General features: G+C 38.5%; 1 protein-coding gene across 3 annotated transcripts in view; it reads left to right on the top strand.

Annotated features, from left to right (window-relative positions):
- The window catches only part of THSD4 (thrombospondin type 1 domain containing 4), a 234349-nt gene that overhangs the window by 156105 nt on the left and 53266 nt on the right, over positions 1–24978 (top strand). For all 3 annotated transcript variants that reach the window (XM_005521456.3, XM_088063116.1, XM_014251253.2), the window contains one exon: positions 21597–21801. In XM_005521456.3, the coding sequence (XP_005521513.2) occupies positions 21597–21801 (205 nt within the window). The remainder of the gene's footprint in view (positions 1–21596; positions 21802–24978) is intronic.

The following is a 24978-nucleotide window of genomic DNA, read 5'->3' as shown; positions in this document are numbered from 1 at the left end:
TTCCTACATAATCTCCTGCTGTCAAAACTGTGGTGCCTGTCTCAAATCCATAGGGAAGCCAGTGACATTTCCAGAGTGTTTAAAACTGGTCAGGTCTTAAAACTTCCCATTGACTAGCTCCAGTTCTGCCAATATGTTTCTTGTCTTTTCTTTGCTTAACTTAAGAAGTAGGAAACTCATGGTCGGGTTTTTAGCTACGCTAGGATCACAAAGTGCTGCTCAGCTATAGATATTCTTTCTAGTAAACTCTGCCTCATGAGAATAGACCTTTTCTCATCTATTAAACAGGGATACACAAAATTGTTAGATGGTAGAATGCCTACAAGGAAACTGTATGTCATGACACTCTGAAAGTTATTTCCAAGTCCTCCATGCCATTCACTTGTGTGATGTTCTGTTCACCTTGCCAAACTTAGGTTCATCTGGGAATCCTGAGGTAAAATGAGGGAGTCCCAAGCCACAGGGCAGCATCAAAGTGTCCACAAATGGTCTTAAAAATTGCTGGTGTCACTAATCCCTTATTAGATATAATGAGGCCCTAAAATTTCTTTTTGAATTGCCTTCATTAACCTGAATCCTGTGTAACTTGGAGAGGCAGATTTTAAATGTCTTTGTTAACATAGCAGGAGAGGTTATTAGAGGTTAATCCCTGAAGCATGACAGTTTTTATGCAGCCATAAATTTATTTGTGTACGTTAAAAATACAAATGGTTTAAAGTTCAGCCCTTACAGTCTGTCTGGAGCTTAACTCAATGCACAATCATGGCACATTTCCAGATAGTGGTTGTGCCAGGCTACAAGAGTTGGTTTCCCTGTAGTGGTGAAGATGAAACCATCTGACTCCACATACTTGAAGTCAGTTTACTGTTGAATTGGCAGCAGTTGTGGTCGGGCTTTGGTTGTAAGAAAATGCTTTATTGCTTCCAAGTTTCCCTTTCAGCAAAGAACACTTATAAGACCATAAAACTGTCTGTGTCTTTCTAAGATATATCATGGCAGCCTGGTAGAACAGCATGTATTTTTTATTTGAAGAGTTAGTGTTTTCCAGTTATGTAGAGGGCTTAAGTAGCAATATTTATTCGTCCTCTGACTTGTTTCCTGTTGTTATCCTCTGTCCCTTCTGAAATGCACTGATCTGCATCAACAACAGGCAGAGTTCACTTCTTCTACTGGTTTTAAAACAGCAGGAGATGCAATTGATGGGAATATCTGCTGCAGAATAGTTCAGCACTCTTGCCAAAAGGAAAAGGAGAAAAGTGCCACAAAGGTTGAAAGCCACACTGTGGGAAGAGGCACGAGGTGATACCTCAGTGTTAATCTCCAAGATAAATTCCATCCTCACTGCTTTTGCATATGGTAGCTGTGCCTTAGTGCTAATCCATTTGCAGAACATTGACTTTACAAATTCCATTTTTGCTTGCCTTTGTCTGCATTTTTAGGTAAGTACAAGAGTGGCATAACGAATTATCACACATGGCTTCTGTCTCAGATGTGTTTGTTGGCTTCCTTCAGATAAACCTTACATAAGTCTTTTGGAAAATAAAGTGTGTCGATACACTGGTGAGAATAATTTTTCTTGGTTTCTTACAGGTGCAGAACAGAGAAAGCTAATGAAAGAACTTAAGGTGTTAGATTATTTTGATAGTGGTATGTCATGCACTCTTACCAAGGTCTTAAGCTCAAGTTGAGTAAAAGTATTCAGTTAACATATCAAAAGTTGAATTTGTATAGGTTGTAAACCTACTTATGAATGTGAATCTAAGCTTTAAAAAGCTAAAAAGGAGAGGGAAGGAAAACATGCAGAAAAATTAAAAATTAAGCACGATACTTAAAATGCTGTTCTGTAGAATGTCAAAGAGTGGCTTACATGGATTTAATCAAATAATGCTTCATCGTAAAGCTTTTCCTTCTGTATGGACTAGTTTTCACTCTTTGCCCCCACTTCTGTTTTCTCAGAACACTGACAGTGTTTAGGGCTGTCCAAATATGAGAAGACAGACCAAATTCAAAGAGAGTGCATGTACCTATGTGTGAGAGAAAATATATTTATGAGGCAAGTGCAAGCATACTGAGATACCTTGAAGATCCAGAATGGACATGTCACAGCAGTGCTACTCTGTCTATAAAATAGCAAAGTGTTGTGTTTTCTATGAAGCATTTCTCTGAACCTAAATTTTCTAGAGGGGCTATGGGACATACTGAAGAATAGATTCTCATGAGTTACAATAGGACAACTATTGATGAGGTTTTAAGAAGAGCTTCCCACTCATGAGATACGCAGCTCTAAGCAGAGATGCATGTTAAAGGATTCAGTGCCTGCCTTTTTGTAGAGAAGCTTTTATTTTAGGTCCCAGATTCTTTCTCATGATTGCTGTGTTACTTCTACTGAAAAGCAATAACTGCACACAGAGGTAGTGACATCCTGGTCAGTTGATTCTATCAATGGTTGTACAAGCCTTTCTCTCTTCCTTTTGTCATATGTGTTATACAACCTAATGTAAGGAATATGAAATTATTAGGATGCTCACTGGTATATTAGTTAGTTTAGATTAGACATAAGAGAGAAATTCTTCCCAGTTATGGTGGTTGAACACTTTCACAGGTTGCCCAGAGAAGCTGCGGATACCCTGTTCCCACAAGTGTTCAAGGCCAGGTTGGATGGGGCTTGGGATAGTGGGAAGTGTCCCTGCTCATGGCGGGGGGTTGGAACTGGATCATCTTCAAGGTCCCTTCCAACCCAAACCATTCTGTGTTTTTGTGTTGTAAAGTAATTTATGATCTTCATGGCTGGAAACAGGAGCTGCTTACATGCAGCCATGACTTTCATTCATATTCTCCTCCACTTACAGAGCCATGGATGTTCTGAGCCAAACCCAGTGGTTCTTACCCAGGCAAAGCTCCCACTGACTTCACTGACTTCAGTGGGAGTTTTGCCTAAGTAAAGACTGAAGGATTTGGATCACCAAACTTAGAACATAAAGTTTTCTATAACCTTGGGCTGAATTGTGCAGAAGGCAGTGTGTGTTTGAAGGAAAAAGGAAATACACTTTTTTCTACAATAATTTCAGCCCTGTTAGTGCTGAAGTTAAAAGCATTCCTTTTGAGAAATTCTGACTTCTAAACTCTGCCAGTGTCTTGGACTGGGGATGTTAAGCATTACATCTGGAATTCTTTGTATTGCACTGCCAAGTTTAAGGAGATACTCTTCAATGAATTAGCGTAATTATTAGTATGGTTGGTGTTTTTGTCATGTGGTAACAGAATAGATGTTCTGTGAAATACAGCAGTGTACTTGCTTTTTCTTGCTTTAAACTTAAAACATCACAAATATGAAAACTTTGAACCAAGTCCATGAAAATTCTGTTTACTTATACAATACAATAAATATACAAAAAACTATTATTGTATATAGTCCATCTTAAAGTTATTAACTGCTTGCAACATGTTTTAAAATCTTCTCCAGTAAAATGCAGTTAGAACAGTGTTCTTCATCACACTGTTTGCTGCCCAGGTAGAATATGCCCAGATGAGTGTCTAGTTTGTACACAACAGTGCAGAAAATAAGTACTAAATATGGATATTAGTGTACTACACCCACACTTCCCTTGTGCTTGTGTCCAATCAAAATGAAAGTCACTGGAGAAGCAAGCCTGGACTACTTACATAGCAAAAATGAAGCAGTAGTACCTCCCTAGTTACTGTACAATGGAGTTGAGGCATTCCACCCTGAACAGGATGTGAGGAATTTTTCCTGTGAATCTAGGTTTTGTGCTTTCCTGCTTGTAGGTACTGAGCATGTCATAAACGTGGCCTGTTGAAATGTTGCTCTGGGCCAAGATGGTAGTTGGTGGGAATTGCACAGGAGTGTTTGCTTTTCTAGGATCACTTTCTCTTCTCCCTTCGTTGGTGGTTGGATTAGGTACCACAGCAGCTCTAATCTATGGTGTTCTGCAAAGCACTGGAGAAAGTCAAGAAACGTGGAAACAGAGCAGGGAAACCTCATGTTGTGAACCCTGGCATCCTGAAACCCTGCCTCAGGATAGAATCCTGTGGTGGATCTGTGGGCCAGGCTGGGAGGAAGGGGAGCCTGCCAGGGAGGTCTGGAGCCATACAGGACTGTAAAGAGGTGATGGAAGGGCTGGATCCTAACCCATGGATACTTTATTCATCCCTGCAAGTTTCATTTTTCCGTTTATACAGTGAACATGACCAAAACTCTTTGTTAAAGTTAGGCAGACTTTAAAAATTTTGTTTTAGAACTTCAAAGTGCTGCAAATTTTGCTCTAGGGTAAAAAGTAGAATATTTAGGCTCTCTTTTAGTTCTAGCATCAGGTTTCTAAGACTCTCCATGATACAACTTTCCTTTATACTGAGATAGTATGCATTGTATCCAGAATAATATAAATAACTTTTTTTGGAAACTAATTATCACAAAGGCACAGACTGATTTAAATCATTATTTCTTTGATTTGAATTCTAATCTACCTCTAGAAATTTTTAACAAATATATAGTAACAAACATAATGTTTTGACTTTTTTACAGCTTCATATGAAATGTAGTTGCAATCTGGGTGAAATTCTACAGAAAGAAAATATTTTAAACGTAATATGATGAGTACATAATAGGCATAATTCTGTGGTCTTCATAAAGTTTCCTCTGCCTACATTTTGCAAGTCTGTGCTACTTGTATAAGCTCTTTGAATTTCCTGGTCATTGATCCTGCTCAGTGTAGTGAAGAAGCAAAGAATTTTCCTCCTGTCCTGTTGGCTGTGGGCTTGAATAGCTATTTGGTCTTATGCTGCAGAGCACACAGTGGTGGAAACTCTTGGCTCTGCTTCATGTACAGAGCACCGAGGAGTGGAAACTTCTGGCTCTGCTTCATGTTAGTTTGCACTTCAGGCAATTTATTCAACACCAGTGTTGGATCACAGAATCTTTTTTCCTAGCATGTCATCTTTGTAGTCTGACAGGTACAATGGTCCCCCCATCACACAGCTCACTCACCTTCACTTCTTGAGTACGAGAGACACTGGCAGAAACACATCTGAACCAATCCTGCAGAGATCTGGGAATTTTAAAGCTGTCAGGCAGAACCTTCCCATGAGGAAGTACCTCACATTGTAACTGCCATTACGAGAAGTACTGCTGTGCTTTATCAGTGTGAAATGACAAAACAGTGTAAAGACATTTCAACTGAAAGTTTGTTGTAATTACCTCCACTAGTAGCGATTGCTTTATCTTTAGGTTATCATTTTTACATAACACACCCATTGTTTATAACCTGTGTTATAACGAGAAGCAAAAGAATGAAATCTACATTAAAAGCTAAATAAGATTTCTACAAAGAATGAGGATATCAGGCCAACCATATTTCTCAATCAATAGACCTTACTGTTCAGGAAGCAAAGATTAATACTCAGCAGTGCTTGCCAGGCAAAACAAGTAAGACATGCAGTCAGTTTTGCAAACTGACAGGACAGGTCTTGAAAAATTATCTGTTAATCCACAGCTATAAAATTCCATAGTCCTGACAAAACTTAGAAATGTGAGATAACACATTTTAAAATGAGCAGCAATGATTAAATGTCAGAATAATTTACCTAAGGATGTAAATGCATTTTAATTCTTAATTTAATTATTTTAAATTGCAATTAGTTTAATTCCTGATGTAAATGGTTCAATTACTTGCATTTGCTTTCACTTACAGATTATTCTCACACACAGACCCTTTTCTCAGTCTGGTATTAAGAAATAGTCTGTATTTCAAGTTGCCATGTGTCTTCCATATATTTAGTGATTTTTTCCTAAAAATCACAAATTATGTTTGTAGTAATAATTATATTATTATAATTATGTTGCAATAATATTGTCTCTTTCTGATTAACAGTTTTACGCCATTAACAGTTTTTAACAGTAGCAGAAAAACTGTTTTCTGTTGATGGTTTGGTTTAGAACTGATGTCTAGCTTGTGAATAATAATGGATTTTCGGCTTCATTAAAGAAGATAAGGAAAAGTTTTAGAATCTTTTGGAAAGAAGCTTTCCAATTTATTCAGCAAATTTTGTAGGGGTAAAATTAGCAAGAAAATATGGCTTATTGTGGACCTTCTCCTGCTTATCTCTGGAAATCAAGGTGATAAAACTGTACAGTGGTTTTTGTAAGTGTTTTTTTTTGTTAAACCTCAAGTCACATTGATTTTACCACTGGCACTGACATACCCATGTCTGTTCTGGAACACGAAGACATACCTGTCAAAGTGCTTTGGCTGGGATCACTTCTGGCAGTGGGGAGGTCAAGGAGTGCCCCCTCCAATCTTCACCCTGTCTCCTGGGCTGGCTCTTGATTCATGAGGAGGACTTGGGGGTTTTGGCAGATCTCGTCTAACCTTACAGATAGGTAGGAATGACTTTTCCAGTCAGAAACTCGCTCCATAAATCCAAAGAAGAGTTGCTGGGCATTGTCTGCTTTGCCTGTTCACAGTAACTTCATGGCAATGGTTGTTGTGCCTGCTGCAGCAACAGGAGCAGGAGGGGCGAGCGTGACCAGCTGTAACACCCAGCCCTCCTGCTCTTGCCAGAGTGCAGAGTCTGCCCTGCTGAGCTCTGGGGCGCTGGGCTTTCTGATCTGGACATGAACATCATGTTTCTCAACTGGATTGTAATGAACAGTGTCCTTTGTTAGCAACACAAGCCCTTTTTTTAAACTGTTGCTTGGCTGTTTGTTCTGGAGCTCATACATAGTCTCATCCATAACAATCAGAATATTTTTGGTACAATTCTGTACACAGACTTCTGTGTAATATTGAAGATGTCAGTTTTGAAGATGTCAGTGTCACGGTTTTACATCTGCAAATATAATGGTGACACTCTGTGTCGTACTGCCTTTTGGAATATTTCAATAAACTGCTTTTGTAACATTTTTTTTACAGTGTATTCTCTAGACATAACTGTAATCTAACTAATGAAAAATGTTTCAGAATTCTTCATAGGAATAGAATGACTCGTTGACCATCAGTTGGCATCAGAATGGAGACTAGTCTGTGCAATCTGCTTGCTTGTTAAATTCTCTCATTGTATCCTCTGTTAATCTGATTATATAATGTTTCAGTTGATTGCTTTACCTTAAAATTGTTTTTCCTTAACCATCACTGATGTCTTTGCAATCTGCTATAATTTCACAGCCAGTCTGTTGTCACTAAAAATACAGTTTGGTAGTATCATGTAATACAATTTTCCTTTCTATAGGCTCTTTAATCAGTTTCCACTTACAGTAAATTTTATTAAAACAACATTGTACTATGAGTCTTTTGTTTCAGCTCTGGAGTTCCATTTGTACTGAACTACCAGGCAGTTTGTTCATGTACTGTATTTAATTTGCTAATGATATGGATGCTAAATGTAGATATAAGTAATATAAATGCAGTCTGGAATGTTCATATGGAAGTATATTTATTCTTATGCAATAATTTGCCTGTATAACATGGCTGTAAATGCATGCTGGGTAATAACATAGCTGATTAGAGCATTGGTTTTCAGCAAATTGATGACACTTTATCAACAGCAATTTATGTAGCCCTTCAGGTATTTTGACACAAGGGGATATTGCACATTTTGATAGTGCTCCCTTATTATTTTGAAGACTAGGGAGGGCACTATCCTGTGACTCTCCAGTTCCGAAGTTAGGTGAAATAAATCTGCTTAGAAACTGTTCTGGTGGACTGTTTTGTTCAGATGAATCTTGGAGAAAGAAAGACCCAGATTGTGTGGAATTGTACTCTGTAACATTTTTGAAAGCATTACTTGCATTTTAGTACTTTTCCTTATAACCACCTAACTGACTTAAGGCAATCTTAGGAGTCATGAAGGAGTTGGAATTTTCTGATAGACTTTCAGTTGATTTCAGGGACATCTCTTCACTTTCTTTGTGTAATGATATGGTTTGATTAATTAATTTCCCCCCCTTTTTTAATTCCTTTGTGCTTGTATTGTATTTAATCTCAAGTTTGTTGTAGGTTTCTTAATACTTCATTGCGTTATTACAGACATTTGTAAATGACATGTGCTTCGTGTACCATTGCCTTTTTCAATCACAGCTGCTTTGTACACTGTGAGCAGTTTGCTGTGTAATAGAATTGCTGAAAATGCACGTGGTTACTTGTGTGTGGTTCTGCATGAATACTGTGCATGATGCTCACATGCTGAGAGAAAATTTGGTTCCCTCCAGTTCCTCTTGCAGAGAGCTGCTGGGAAACCCTTGCTATTATGGTTCCCCCGAGGCTGAAGAATTGTCCTCCTCAGTGCATACAAGCTCCTCCACTGCCTCGGATGGAGCTGTGCTTCTTGGATATTTACACAGGGGTAAATACAGAAAACAGATGCTTGCCTGAGTGTTGCCAAATTTGATCAGGATATTGATTCAGTATAGAAGCAAATACAGCTGCCAGAATTCTGTGCTCTGGACTATTTTATGAATTTGTTCCAGGTGGAAATTCACCTCTCTTCCTTCGCTCCTTCCTCGGATAGGAAACCAAACAGTGCATTGGCTTGGCTGGCTCTTTCCTTGCTTGCCATTGGTATTTTGTTGGCTCTTGCCATATAGCTTTTGGCTGTCTCTCTAATTGGAACCAAGTAAGTTTGCCAGAACTTTTATTGACACTGTACTTGCCTGCTTTTGCAGTTACTTGTTTTGTACTACTTTGAGATAGGGAAAAGAGAGAGTTGATTTTGCTTTTGTGTCTGTGTGTGTGTGTGAAGTGAGTCTGGACATATAGCAGGATTGCAATGAGGAAATCATTCAGATATGAATTTTTTCTCAGTTGTATAAATTCATATGGGTGCATTCTATAGTTTCTTTTTTAAAATGACTAATTATTAAGTTATTTATGAAATAACACTATTAGATACCTTGTGACATCTATGTGTGCAAGCTAATTGCATTTGTAAGCCTTTAAATGTAAATGTTGGCATATTTTTTGGGATGTTACGTGGTTTTTGTTGCTACTGTACACACTCCTATGATATTTCTCTTTTAACTGCGACTTATTTGTGACACACTCTTAAGTTAGGGCTCAGTCCTGAAGACATCATTCAGGGCCTTATTCAGAGTAGGGTCTCCACTGTGGTCATAACTTGCAGTTTTCATACCTGATTGTATTGTGTCCCTGTAACTGGCCAGTTATTGTCTGGTGGTGCATACTCGAGTAGATTTTTAGAGAATCAAAATTAAATAGCATTTCTACAGAATTTAATACTATTTCCAATTCAGAGAGAAGTTGTATGCAAGTTAGAATCTGATAAGGATTCTATCTATAATCTATATCAACTGTATGTACCATAAAAGCTTAGATGAGTAAATGAGCTCAATATAGATTTTAATTCTATTTTGTTGAATAGCATAAAAATTATTTCAGAATTTTTGGGCTGTGGGCTTCTAGAACACAGAGCAAGCAGAACAGTCTTGGGCAGGAGAACAGTTGTCTGGGGTGTCTGGCCGGTTGTCAAAGAATTTGCACTGTTCGTACTGAGATAGGCACTTGTGTTTGCACTGGACAGTTGAAATTGCTATTCCAAAGCAAATATTAGTCAGAGTGCCTTCTGGTTGTGTAGGACCAGTTCAGTAAATCCCACTCCAGAGACACTGGGAAATGGAGGTAGGTGGGACACACATCTTAGTAGCTGTTGCTCAGTTATATTCTGGAAAAGTGCTACATTTTATCCACAGAGTTTGCCTTATTGAGAAATATGTGGGTTTTTTCCAAGAAATGAAGTAGCAGAATTACTGCTGAGTTCAGTGCCCAGGTAAAGTATTTAGGAGGCTAAGCACAACAGTATTCATAATTTCTTGCTCCCTACCCCCGCTATGAATAAATAGATACTTGGGTGATAAAGTAGAGAGAAAAGATTGGAGAAAAGAATGCAGGATTGAAAAAGGAATGGGACTCAAATCCTTCACAGCAGCTAGCAAAGTAATGTTTTTGCCTGCAAGCCACAGCAGGTACAATAGAACTAAGTGAAAGAAATGAACAGTTTTCTATTTGAAAAGCACTCACTGGCAGAGTAATAAATTTTAAATGGATGAAAATCCTCAGTTTACAGCCAGAGGAGAATTTGTATTTATTTCCAGCAATGAAAATAAATGTAGATCTGCCTTGAACAAAAATGCCGTGTTACTTTGGCTTCCTATAATGCACTTTATCAGGGACTTGGAGTAGATTTTGCTGAGGCTCAAGCATGGGCAGACTGATTAATCCAAACTGTCATATCTTGGCACAAATAATGTGTAATAATTAAATTACATCAGTGAGTTTGCTGGTGAGTTTTCTCACTCACTGGAGTGAGAGATTTTGAAATGTCTAAAATACAACTGAAACTGAAATTGTGTGTAATTGGTGCCATACAGTGAGTGAGAATATTGCATAATCCCTGAGGCCGAGCTAATTTACTAACAGAAGGATTGTACATTCTAAGAACAGAAATGGTAGGAAAAAGATGCATGTGCTTTGCACATTTGTTAGCATGATAAATACAACAGCTTCCAATTTTTATTATAGATGTCAAGCTAGGAAATTACCTCGCATTGTTGATAGGAGTTTCTTGAAAGAACTGCTCAGTTCTTGTTGCTGCAGGATTTAGTGCTTGATAATTCCCCCATCAAAGGAGATAGGGGTTACTTGCTTAGGCATTCCATAAGTGTTCTTTTTGCCAAAGGCCAAAACCTGTTAATTTTTACTTTGTCTTGTCTGAGGGGGATGTCACTATCAGCTTTCAGGGTAGGGAGAGTATTGAATTCAGGCCCTTGTTCCAGAGTACTAGGATGACTTTGCAGGTTGTGACTGAAGTAACCCACAGAGAGAATGGAGATGTTTGATATATGTAGGCAGCCTGAAGGTGAAATTGTGGTGATCCCACTTCCTCCCGTGGGCTGTTTATGACTTTTTGGAGTGTTTATTCAGGGGAGGCCACAGTAGGTATCTCTAAACCTCCTCTGTCAGACCTTGGCCTGGTGCTGTTGTGGAACACAAGTATGGCAAGGCAGCCTCAGGAGCAGCCCAGGGATGACCATGAGACCCTGTTGTAAAAATGAGTGTAAGAATGTGAGCACTGCCTGCCTGCACTGTGCCCTGTTTGGACCTCAGATTCTGAAGCCTGGCCTTGCTACTGCCTATTCCTCTTCACCATGGCTTGTGCCAAAAGAGCATTTATGGAATGCCTAACCAAGTAAGCGGCAAGCCAGACCTTTCAATAAGATATGTAGCATTTTCTTACAAAGAAAGAGTGTTTCTTACCTGCTGGTGGTACCATCACACCCCCCTACTACGGGTGCAGTGTTGGAGTACATCTCTGCACCACTTGCTGACCTTGGAAATTCATACAGAGTTCAGGAGGCTGGGATAAAGAGAGTTTGGGAGCTTACTGAGAAATATACCTGAGTATTGTCATTTTTGGGTATTTGGAACAGCCATAAAAACGTTCTTTGTTTTTAAAGAAGGAAAGCTGCAAACTCCTGGTCCTCCAAGAGGTTTCATCACAAAATTACCTTGACTCTTATAAAGGCCAGCAGTCATTAGATAAAAAGCCACTGGATATCAGCTGTTTGCTGAACAGCTGAAGTTTTAAGACTGAGGATTCTTTGGTACAGTTACTGCATGTTCTGGTTGTAAATGACTCACCCTCTTCTCTTTTGCCTTTTTCTGTGCTGTGAAAACACGTCTCCTGTATGCTGTGCTCCAGTGTGTCTCTGTGTCCTTATCAGGCGCTGCCCGTGTGTTCCTCACTCGTGTACAGCAGAACAATTTCTGAGCTGCTTCAGTTTCCCTGCACTTCTGTCATGACAGTACCAATGTGTAGGGTGAGGCTGGAACTTGAAACTCTGGAGCATGCACAGTGTGACCACATCCTTGATACTGTCTCAGTCTCCTCGCCAATTCTGAGCCCCTAATCTTAAAAAGAAAAGAACAAGCATTTCTGAGTAAACCAGTTATAAGTTCTTTTAAAAATATTTGCAAAACACACAATTTAATTTAATCCTAGGTTTTGGGAAAAAAAAACAAAATTATTTTTGCTGTTTATTTTCTTTGAAAATAAATGTTCAGCTTGTTTCAAGTCCCTGGCAAGGAAGTTTTCAGTGTGGGTTGTTAAGTTTTGGCAGAGTTATAACCATCTAAAAGCAACAGGGATACTATTGGAAAGCATTTGAAAATATTAGCCGTTACTATAGTTACCAGCTCTGCTTGTATTTCTTTCTTTCTTTGGGCATGAAATTCAGTTCAAGTGGTCTGGAAGGTGGCTGCACCAAGGTGAGGAAGTAAGGACACGAGCTAAGTGTGAGTGAGCAGTGCAGGATGAAGCACAGGTCACGGTGGGCCTTGGGTTCACAGGAGATTGCCGGGGTATCGAGTTCCTGGGTGCTGCTGCTGTTGGGGCCATGTACCTCACAGCTCTTGGTAGCACATAATTAAACCCCTGGAGGAAGAAAAAAATCCCCCAAACACTTGTTATTGAATTTCAGATTAATTAGAATTTAAGGAATTAATTAAAGTTGTCCTAGGAGATAATAGAGAACACTGTATTCTGTGCTACCTTTTTTGTGAGCAACATCATGGATAAAAAGAAATACATGCAGTTGAAAGAGAGGGCTAATGAATAAGAATTTATTGCACAGATATATTCTGGCTATGTTAGCTGCTGTTTCAAGATCAGACATCTGTCCTTAAAATATTTTGCTGCTTGGAGGTTTTTTTTTTTCTTTACCTTGAAATAAAGCCAAGTTTTTCCTTCATAAAGGAGAACACTTGAATAAACACAACCCTAGCATAAAGCCAGTTGGGACTAGTCTGTTGGCAAGGGTTAGAGTTCTTTTCACATAGGGAATTATTAGAAAGACAGTGAATCTAACTGCTCCCCTCTCAAAGGTCCCTCACATTGTCTCAGTTCTTGACTTCTGTATTATTAGGCAGCATGGAACAGTCAGATGTTTACAGGAGTATTACACTGGGATATTTTTATATATTGTCCGTTATTTTAAAAAAAATTAAGTATTTCTTCTTTGTTTTAACTTTGAAATTACAAAAGATGCAAGTATTCGTTAACTATGGTATAGGGACATTTATTTACACATAGCAGGCAGGTAAAACTTGTAAATCTGTTACAGAACAAAGCTGAGAATGCTGCATGGCTTAGAAAGGTTTGTGTATTCTGGGGAGCAGTGTTGGGATGCTGTAGTACTTACCTATGAATTAGATTCTGCAGAAGTTGGCACACATTTCTTTTCTATTCAAAATTCCTTCTAAGACTTGTATTTTCTGTATATTAGACCAGGTCACAAGAGTTGTAATGCTAGTCATGTCTGAAACGAGTTAGTAATTTCTAGTTTCTATTTCACTCATTTATATAAAATGATTCTTCATTGAGACCTCTTGCTTTCTAAGTTTGGGGAGGTGAGGGAGTATTTACACAATATAAAAAACTCTACTCTTTTTGATATCATGAGAAAAAGCACTTGGAAATAAAACCTCCAAGATTCAAGTAGACAAAATTGACACCTACATTTCCATTATCTTTTCTCATTCACTCAGTCATCAAACTTGCTGCACAGTCCCTTCTTATGTAACCAGTGAGATACAGAATGACAACTGTTGTGTCTCTGTTTTTCAACCTTTATATTTGAAATATAAGAAAATGCTGTTGTCAAAATCCTTGTTCAAGTATTAAGAGAAACAACTTTTTTTTTTTTTTTTAATATTCCTTCCTCTAATTTTTCCCTCTCTAGTGTATCAATCCAGGAAGCAGAAATGCCTACAAGACAGAGAAGCAGCTCCAACCTTTGGAGCTGGGGAATGTAAGGGCTGAAAGCTGGCAGATGACAGATGTGACTCAGAGTGCATCTCATCATGTTAGGAACACAATGATTGGGCCAGCGGTGAAAGTGGTGCAATTGCATTTGTTTGCAAGCATATCAGACTTCTGCTTAGCTTGCCAAAATTAACCAAACCTTTAATGAGTTCCATCCTGAGAAAACACTGTGAATGTGGTTGTGGCTCTGTTTCTCCACAGAGCCTATAATGATATTTAAACCAGGACTGAACTTTTGAAAAATGTGCGTTCCTTAAAAAAAAAAATCTCAACAAAAATTAGCTTTATTAAAACTGTTAGATGTAACAGCCTCCTGCATAGGCACTAAAGTAAGGGGTATTCAAAGAATGAGATTAGGAAAGGAAGAGTATGAGTCTGTTGAAATGAAAGTAATGCCTCAAAGAAAAGTTAGGAGTGAAGAAAGCAGTGCAAACCAGAGCAGGTTCTGTGTGTGTTTCTGGGTATGAGTGTGTGTAGTGTGGATATACCTTGGTTGCAAAATTATCCAGGAAGAGCTTGAACAGGTAATGGAGGAGCTCCTGGAAATACTGTTTCACATGATAATAAATGTATTTTTTTCTTTTAATCAGAACTGTTGTTTCTGAACAATCAGCATGGGACTTGGCACAAACCTACCAGCAACAGTGTGTTCAGAACCAAGCACTAGGTAAATACAGTCCTTGCTGGCTGAAGATAAATCTAAAAAGTCTGATAAATGCTCAGGACCACATGGGATCCTGAAGAGAAGTGATCTGCAGCTGTGTAGAGTCTTCCACAAAGAAATTTTCTCAGGTATTTGTTGTGTTAGTAGGAAATGGGTGTTCCTATTTCTGCCAGTTGTGATGCAGTCACCACTTGGAGGGAGCTTTATGTGCCATCACATCTTCTGCTCCTGTGGTCTCCTCCCTCTTTGATTTGCACATTTCCTCCCCCTACAGGGAGTACATTTATGTACAGCCAAAAATCAGATGTCTGAATATTAAATGGACTTTGTACTTAACTCATGTAACAGGGCTAGGGTGCACTGCCTCCTTTCCTAAATTCTGGTCAACAGGATTATGTAAAACTCCAGAAGATTTAGATTCCATGTGTTTTCCAGGGCATTTGCATAACACTCCTCCCCTGCCCCCAACTTTATGTTTTGAGAGCTATTATTTTCTGTAGGATAGGCAGAACTTTAGTGTTTCAGTCCTGCCCACTCAAATAGAGTTTTGCAAGAATAAAATGTAAAAACAGAAAACTTGAACCTGCAAGTTTGAAAGACTTCTTTGCAAGTATTTGCAACTATGTGGTTACAGCTGCATATAGTGAGAAGAGAAAGTATTTGTATTTGTGTAAATACATGAATTGTGTTTATTTGGGTGAATCACCCATGTTGTTTAAGTGGATGATAATTGGGGTGATACTGTGTAGCTGTTCAGCACCTAGGATGGAGAAAACAGTACTGTATTGGATGGAGGCTTCCACTCCAGGCTGTGCCATTGGAGTTGTCTCCTGCACTGTGGAGTAGCTGCTCTGCCACTTCTGATTTTTCAGAACAAACAGATTGTATTTTTGCATCATTCAAATAAAAAAATTAACTGGGAATCTATTCCATCTCCTGTTCCTAAAGGACAGGACAAACACATCATCAAAAGGTCACCGTGCCAAAGAAGTTCCCTTGAAACAATGAAATAGTTGCTGTGGAAGCAGTGACTCATTGCTGTGTGAGGGAGGTGAGTGGTTGCCTCTAGGTGCTCAGGAGGCTGTTCTGAACAATACTCATAGCTGAAATTATTTGTGTTCTTCACTATCTCCCTCAGGTTGGCTTCAAATGTTATTTCTGTTTGCTGATGTTCTTTATGACATTCATGAACCAGAAAATAATAATGGTAGGTATTGTAAAAGCTCAGAAAATAATTAAAAGGCAGAATTTCAACGTCAGCAGGGAGTCAGTGTGTGGCATTGAGGAAACAGCTCTAACTTTGGTGAGGTTAGTTGGGGTTTTACACTTGTTCTCTGAAGTACCACTCTTTTGAAGAGAATTGTGGAAACCTTTCATTGAATCTTGAAATGGGCATGGTCCTGCTTGCCAACATCAATACTGAGATATGATCAGGGTGGTGCTGACATGCATTAGCCATAGCCACTTAGATAAGATGTGTTAGAAATGGCAGTGTTACCATCAACTGCATGACCTGTGTTACTTTGTTTAACTGTTTGTTTCATTGCCAACATGGTCAATTTTGGCTGAATTTGGAGAATCATTTCATGAATTTTCAGACTGCACTGTTACTGAATTCTGTACATCTGTATATCCAAGCCCTGTCTATCTTTTTGAAGGGTTCAGCATATGCCCTTGGTGTACGAAGTTTAGGAAAGAAGCTACTCTTCTTAAAGAACTATATTGTATGGAGTTGGTATCTGACCTTAGGTATTGAAATGGCTTTCTGCTTTTCCAGTTGAGTTGTATAAATAGAAGCATAGACTTTGCTTACTCTTGCTGAATCTGGGATATCAAGTAATCTGGCATATTTGCAGCAGAGCAGTATATTCAAGCACATGTGAGTGCTTTGTTAATATGTGATTTAGGAATATTTATTTCAGATTAGATTTAGTCTGCTTTTTTTTTTTTTTTTTAGTCAAGCTTTACTGTCATTGTGGTTTTAAATTTTCTGAAGTGAAAAAACAATTAGTGCATTTTAGAGGTGCATATATTATTTGAACCTGTTGTACCTCTTGAGCATTAGAACTTTCAGGGTATGGAGCTTCTAGTTGCAAATTTAATATTCAGATAACCAAAAAAATAGTCAAACTTTCAATTTGAGTTACCTGTGGTGTTTTTTTTCTATCACAGTATTTCCATTCTTAGTGAATGTGAGCAATCTGATTAGTTTGAAAGTTCAAAGCCTCAGAACTGAAGCTGCAGGACCCTGGGTGTGCTTGTGAGTGGTCAGGCAGCAGGTATGTGTGGGAGCAGCCTGGCCCAGGGTCCAGCCATGGTGAAACTGCTCTTCTTCTATGTAGGGTCAGTGCCAGGGCCTCCTGGGATTGGGTAAGACAGATCCCTCCTAACCCTGGCAGAAATGAGAGCTGCTGATTGAACTGTATGGGATCAGATGGGGACACACCCACGAGCCCTGCACTCACCTTCTAGGTGTGTTTACCAAAGGAATGTACATATTAGGATTAGGCTTCTTCATCTTCACACTTAAATGCTGCTAACACAGCCACTTAAAAACACTTGAGTAAACTCCTTTAATAAGCTCTTTGTAGAGTGGGGTCTCAAAGCTGAATAGCTCTCTTGACTTTGATAGGTGACAGCCAGAAATGGTCTGTTTGTATTTCAGATCTTTATTGCTGCAACATTGCTGGGGGTTTAGGTAGGTTTCATAGACCTTACATTGGGTTTGTGTATGGGAGAGCTACAAGTTCCATTTAGAGTATCTTTTCTTAAAACAACAGGAGAGAAGTTGTTTTCCAATCTGTCAGAGGTATCAGTGTGAGATGCATACTTTAGATTTTTTAACCCTTTGTTTATTAGCTGTTATTAGTTAATATTTCTAAGACCATCTTGTCACATGGTTGCTTTTCCTGGATGGTTTAATTTTTCCATTGTAACAAGAGTAAAACCTTTTTTCTCTCAAGTAGTTTTCTAGTCAGTAAGAAACTATTGAATATCTTAGTGAAAGAGTTTATATGTCTCTTTATATGTCTTTGTGTGAGTAGTTTATTTAACGTCCTATGAATGTAATTTGAATTCTTAATGTCAAAAATTAATAACTTGCTCCTTCTTACTGTCTGAAATTGATCTGACCAAATGAAGTTCAGCATAAAGCACAGATAGGTAATGAAACCAGCTATTGTGCAGGTAAGAAAATCTGTGATTAATTAAGTAGACCACATCTGGATGTGACCACAATCTAATCGTGAGGGGCTGTAAATAGCATCAAAGATTTGTGAGCGTTAGGTCTGTGGACAGCAGGAAATATTTGAAAGCCAAAGCAGGATCAAATGTTTGGGTAAAAATTATGGTTATAGCTAACCACAAATCAAGTGAGAGCCATTAGAATGTTGTTTGTTATCCTGTGGTTGAATGTAAATTCTCAGCATTGCTCCTTTGATTCATAAAGCAAATGCGGGTTAGGCTGCGACCTTGAAGACGTGTGAGACATTGAAGTGAGACAAGCGGGCTCTGCTGGCTTTGTTGTGCTCTGCCTTGGGAGGTTTTCTGAAGGTAAAGGCCCAAGTACAGCCATGGCTCCTTGCTGCTGAGCAGCCTGTTCTGTTTGTTTCCGCTGAAGAACATGCACCACCAAACCTTGTACTGGTGTCTGTGCAGTAAAATGCTTCAAACACAGGCTGTGTGCTGGCATTTCCCTGCTGTTCTATTCAAATGGCATGTGCTGGCTATTACTCTCTAGCAGTCATAACATCTTCACTGGTGTCTCATTTAATACCCTTCAGAGACAGAGAGAAATGAAAGGAATTATGTTTATCTAATTGTAGCAGTTAAAAATATAAGATCATATGTGAAGGTCAAAGGTTTTAACAGTGGCCAGAGAAAAGTAGTATTATTATGCTCAGCTTCTTCACATATTGAGAGGAGAGCCATCCAGCCAATCTCTAGGCAGACTCGCTTAGACTTTGGAGAAAAACCTCAGAAAAACTGGTGTCCTTCCTAGTGGATAGGAAAGACATTTATCTTTAAATCAAGAAACAAAATTTGGGGTGAAAATATCAGAAACTGACTGTCTGGGAAAGGAATCTAAGTCCACTAATGCAAACTGTAATTCTGAAAGATGAGAAGGCCGAGCTTTCAGATGCCAAAGCAGTATGTGCTTCCTTGTTCTTAATCTGCTGTACTTCCTGCCTGGAGGGGAAGGATTACATGAGCAGCATGTCTGTGAGCTGCCCACTTACCCTGTTGGCAACTTTCCAATACTGAATTTCTCCAGTGTGGCTGTTAGATATTGAGGTCTTGATAAAGTCAAGGCACAGAACATCCCTTCTTCTCTGCTCATATGCTGAACTTGTCAGGGGATCACAATTTCAGGTACAACTTAACCTTAGTACAATAGATGGTTGATCCCAGTCTTCTTTTTTGGTTTATTGTTTGTCCTTCCTACATTTGGAAATTACTTTCATGAGGATTGGCTCTGCAGTCTTTCTGAGGGCTGTTAGGGTGACCAACGTGAAATTGAGCCTCAGGTCCTCCTTGCCTTTAATGAAGGTGGATGTGACAGTTCCTTTTTAGGCATCACCACCATGACTTTGGTCCCAAAGATTTGTGTACATAAAATTTTCTCAGGTGCTTTGTAACTTGATCTTTCTCATTTTCCCAGACTCAGTGGGAGTGATTTAATTTTACACAAAAATTCATCTGAATAAAAAAAATAAATGCATACTTCTGTTTGACACATTTAATTCCAAAAGCCTTTAAACTTTTTTAGTAAATTTTGCATTGTGAAGACCATGGAATTGATATAATTCTGCCCTGTCAAATCCATTAAGAGTCCAACTTCTGTGAGTTGGCAGATTTCCAGTTGATGTCAACTTTGAAGTCAGTGAGGATTTCTTTGGAGGAAAGACATAAGGATTTGGATTAAAATATTTATTTATGATTGAAAAATGAAGTCCACCTGGTCACCAGACAAGGAGAACATATGATACAAAGAAACAGTTTGATATTTCTTTTTCAATTCAGTTTAGTAGAAAATTTTATTTCATTCCAAAGCAAAAGAAATCCTTGGGTTGACTGATAAATTTTGAAGAGTGTATTACTGGTAGCAAAGAAGCAGGCATTGTTACTCATTTGGTAAAGGCTATTTTGAATAGAAGTGCAGTATCAACTTCATGTTTACGTGTAAGAAATTAATTTTTTTTATTGTTTTGCAAAGACCTATGTTTTGATTTCATCAGGATTCTAAGTGCCACCTTGTGGACATCATTATTCTTGCATCTCATAATAGGACACAATGGTGAAGTAGAATAATAAAATTTAGTTCCAAAATCTGTGACAGAAATAAGTTATGTTTCCTTTGAGGATTGGGAGATTTTGGTTGATTTTCCAAAATTGCAATTGATGTGCTGAAGTTGAAGAACACGCTACTGCTGGTCTCAGTGGCTGTAAATAAAGCCAATACTTGTGAAGTCCTACTGCTTCATGATATTTGTAGCTCTTGCTGGGACTCCTTTGTTGATCACTCTCAGATCTTTCTCCTGAGTAAGCTATCAATGGAATACCATGGGACTGAGACTCCAGATGTCTGGTATTCTGACAAGCTCCTGATGTTGTAACCTCCAATGTCCTCGTGTGAAAGTGGCTGGATAAAATGGCTCATGTGATGTCAGGAAGTAGCCCGTGTAATTTTAGGGGGTGTGTGGGTTGCTGGGTTTTTTTGCTGGACATCCTGGCCCTGGGTAGATCAGCTGTGCCATGTTTTTAAAGGGTTTGGGGAATGTCTTGTCTCCAGCACAGAAGTACAGTGATGCCTGTACAACAAGCTCTGAGTTAGGCATTTCTACCCTTTTCACAAATAAAACCAAACCAGGAATACAGAGTTTCTAATTACATGCAGCTGATTTTCTGCTCATTAATAACTTTAAGGTATTGTCATGAGGTATATTAAATATCTGCTACTTATCTTAAAGCTGTCTCCTAAGGATCTGGAACTTCCTCACTAGCCAAGTAAAATTCAAGCCTGTACTCCAGAAGTAAATCCTGTGTGGTTTGTCTGTATGCTGCTTAGCTGTCAGCCAGTCACAAATTCCTACTTATCTCTAGGCTATACTTAGGCCATAACCAATATCAAAATTCCAGGACATAAAATCTCTTTCTTGGCTTGCTGCTAAAGTGTTTTCTATGTTGTCACAAAACAGAAGCTGATTTATCTCAGATAAGTTGTTTTTTAAACTGTTAGAAAAAATGGCCAGCAATGTTGTTTCTGCAAAAACACTGTTATATCCCTGTCTATAGGGATATAATGTATAATATAATATATAATATCTAGGATTCCTTTAGATCTCATCTTAGGGAAGCTGTTTTATGGATTGTACAAATCAAGATCATTTGGATGGGGCTTGGAACAGCCTGGTTTAGTGGAAAGTCTCCCTGGCCATGACAGAGGAGTTGGAACTGGATCATCTTCAAGGTCCCCTTCCAACCCAAACCACTCTGTGATTCTAGGAAATTATTTTCTTTCAATCTATCCTGTCCAGGTGTGTGTTGCTGAAGGTTTTCTACTCGATAAACAGTTGAGTTTCTTCTCTAACTGTCTAGGTGTAGTATAAAGATTTCTCACATACCTCTTCTGGTGAGAACAGGCTGAGTGCTCACTTTAGAGGAGATTAAGAAGAGACTATAGAGGAGGTAGTTCTTCTTCTGTAGAAAGCCTATTTTGAATTGCAACAAAATCATAGTTGTCCACCTCTTTTCTGAGCAGCAGCTGTGGGAACTAAGTTGTTCAGCTTTTCTTTCAGCTGAGGAGTATGCAGTCAGCATGATCAATGCATTGCTGCTTATGCTGTGTTCTTGGATTTTGCCTGGCAGGATGTAAAAACCTGTTGGCTACCTTGAAAATGCCAAGTCTGAGAACCCTTTGGGTTTTATTGTTTTTTTCCATACAGAAGACATTGCTGAAATGCTAATTCCCAAAATCATTTCAGAATTGATTATTCTCTGAAAGTCATACTATTCTTGGTTGTTATGTCCGAAGTCTGCAGTTGCAAGATCTTGGAAAAAGAAATCTTACTTTATTTTGCAGAGCATTGGCTGTGACGACTATCTGGGTTCTGACAAGGTGATTGACAAGTGTGGAATATGTGGAGGGGACAACACTGCTTGCAAGGTTGTGTCTGGAGTTTTCAAACACACGCTAACAAATCTTGGCTACCACAAGATAGTGGAAATTCCTGAAGGAGCTACTAAAATCAACATTACTGAGATGTCAAAGAGCAACAACTATTTGGGTAAGTTGCATCTCAGTGAATGAGCAATGCTTTGTGTGCTAGTGCAACTGGGTGGAGGTTATGCCAGGAAAGGCCTTCTGAGTAGTGTGAAATCAATGTCAAGAAGAAGAAAGAAAATAAATCATTGAACAGGTGTTTTGATCAGAACTAACTGGCTGTTTTTAATTCTAGATTGATCTTGCATGACAAGCATTGTAGACCTGTTGCAATCTATTTCCCTGTCTGTCTGACTTGGCTTTAGTGTCTCCTATTAGTCGGTTCCGCTGTGATGTTTCCCTTTCCCACACCATTAACCTTCTCTGATCAGTCAAGAATCCAGCCAAGTGAATGCTTGTTTATACAAAGGCTGCTTGAGGAGAAAAGAGCATCTTCTGATTGCCAAAAAGTTTCAGTTCTTTTAAAATGAAGGCATGTATTTTATTCAGACAATTTGATATTGAGGAGGTGTTCACAGAATCCAGGGTCTTTGTACTGTTGTTTATTCTGAAGAAGGTCCTTAATTCAAAACCATGGAGAATCCTGGAATATTTATAGTAACATAACATCTTAGTGTACACTTCTAGATATGTATAGTGGGTTGCAAATTAGAGATTATGTGGAATTTATACTGAATTTACATCAGTTTTTTGTGCATTTATGAACTGAGGCATTCCCCACTGTAACCTGTTGTGTTCCCAGGTTACAAAGCCCTTAGTTTGTCTACGTTTTTGCATGTTTTGTAGGCAGTTCTGATGAGCAGACTGGAGAGAGAAGAGTTACTTATGATTTATAAAACCTGTCCCTCACCCTTCAGTTTTCTTTTCACCATCCTTAGATCTGTCTTAAAAATTACCATTTCTGATGGTAAAATTGAAGCCATGGGAGAACTTCTGTGGTAGCTTGGTGTGGTTATTTCTAGAACTGTCTAGCTGTACTAGAAGTTCCAAATGCCAGTCCTCTTGCTGGGCAGCTGCTTTATCTCCCTTCTGGTGTTTAAAGCATCTCAGCTGCTGCTCAGGTACAAGAGAAAATGGTCCTTGTTATGGAATTACTTCTACTTTCTTTTCTACTTTCTTCCCCTTAATTCCTCTGGAACTGGAATGAATTCTACAGAAAAGTTGTCTGTGGATGAGAGTTTATTATGGGAAACAGTCTGAACTGGAAAGTGAGTTCCCATAATTTTACCAAAAAATTGCTTCAGAACTGAAGAAATAGAGTAAGCTGCCCACAGTCCAGGAAAGCCAAATGTTCTGAACCTGTTGTCTGGGTGGTCTCTTCAGTTCTTATTTGTCCTGGTTTCATCCAAATGGAGTTTTGATACATTATATGCCACTATACATCAGCATTCATTTTTTCATGAGAACAGCTTGTATATCATCCATGAACACTAACTTAATTGATGATGAACTAAACCAATAATTCTATCTAAAGAATTTCCATGGATACTGGTACATCTGGTAAAAAATGGCTGAGAACATAGCTGACGTGGCAGTACAGTGAAAGTAGTCACATTACTAATATATAAAATCATGGAGTTGAATGCAATTTTTCTGTCAGATTTATGTGCCAGCATCTGAAAACAGCTGGCAGAAAAACTCCTTTAACTATATTAAAATGTCCTGAGCCACTTGAACATTTTTGTAACGGGCAGGACAGAAAGAGAGTAACATTTTTGATTAAAAATAACCAGGCTGTTGGCATGTATGGGAAAGGGACAGAGTTTTTCTTTCCCATGCTACTCCTTCACTCCTTATCCCCTGAGCTCTTGGTTTATGCTATCATCTTTTCTTTCTTTTTTGTTTTTATACATTTCATATGTTTTATTTAAAAGTGCTGGTATGGATTTAGTCTGCTAAATTTGCCAGCTCCCTCCCATGTAAGGAATTCTTGAGGATGTAATTCTAGCCTAGAAGGACTGCAGCCATTCTGTTACACAATAAACTTCGTTTATTGAGGCAGGTGAATTACACCAAGACAGAAATGAACATGTTCAAGCAGATCAGAAAGCTGAAACTAAGAGAAATGTTTATCAAACAATTTATTGGATAAGTGAAATGGTAATTATGAAGGTGTATATTGGTGGTCACAAATTTCTCACTGAAAAATAAGCATTGGGAATTTAAACATTTTTATAGTGCACATAACACTGATGGAGCTGGGAAACATGCAAACTCAGATCTGGCATTTACTGTTTTCTCTGTATTTATGGTAATCACCAGAAGTCTCAAACTTTAAAAGTAGCAATAAAAAAATTAAAATTACCCTTATGCTGCAGCAGCTACAAGAAAAATAACCCAGCAGCCATTCCTTTAAGGCTGTAACTGAGTGCTTTGCAAAAGTGAATTTTCAATACCCTGTTTCATCATAATCCAGTTGTAGCCATCAGAGCTGCTTGTCAGGTTGCTTGTCCTTGTTTTTTTCCCAAGGAGCATAAGTTGGTTGCTTTTGGTTTTCCTTTCACTTTGTACATTTTAGTTTCTTCAGTGCAAGATTGGAAGTCAGCTCAAGGACATTAGGATTTCTTTTTTTTTTAGGAGATGATAGCAGATGTTCCTAGGTATCAGTTACACTGTTTTTCTCTGTTTAGGAGATTGTCTTGACTTCCATGTGGTTTCATTAAACAGGTTTACCAAGCTCCGCTTTTGTCAAAAGTACTAAGCAAGTGAGAAATTAGGAAAGTGTTCACAAGGAGTTATTTCTTTAAAATCAGGAGGTGCTGGGGAAAGCAGGCAAGAATATTAACTCGGTGAAAAGTCATCCAAATGTTTGAAAGCTCCTCCATACTGCATTTGTGAACTATTTGTAGTAGTCTATTGCTCATTTTTGTAAAGCTTGTGACCCTCGTAAAAAGCCCAGTTCTAATGTTTCTGCTGAATATGATTCAGCTTACTGAGGTTTGCTCATTTGGAGAACTGCATTTTTGGTTTTTGCACACAAGCTGGAGTGATTCCAGAATAAAATTTTTAAGTTCTTGCCACTGGAAAACAATAAACTTCTGTTAAAAAGAGAAAGCATGACAGCGGTATATAAAGCTTTAAAGTGTTTCTGGAAAGTTATCTGGGTAGTCACAATATGCAGAGTAAAGGAGATGGGCTGTTTGGTTGTTCATGGAACTTTGCAATTAACTTTTCATAAAAATCCCCATTTGGAATTAATTGAATTTCATACAGCACAAAGAGTATTTTCTTCTCTCCCTGC

This window comes from Pseudopodoces humilis, chromosome 16 (assembly GCF_049639895.1).
Source record: "Pseudopodoces humilis isolate 2021_Gansu_Grassland_sample_001 chromosome 16, ASM4963989v1, whole genome shotgun sequence".
NCBI classification, from domain to species: Eukaryota; Metazoa; Chordata; class Aves; order Passeriformes; family Paridae; genus Pseudopodoces; species Pseudopodoces humilis.
This window is presented reverse-complemented; position numbering and strand designations above follow the sequence as displayed.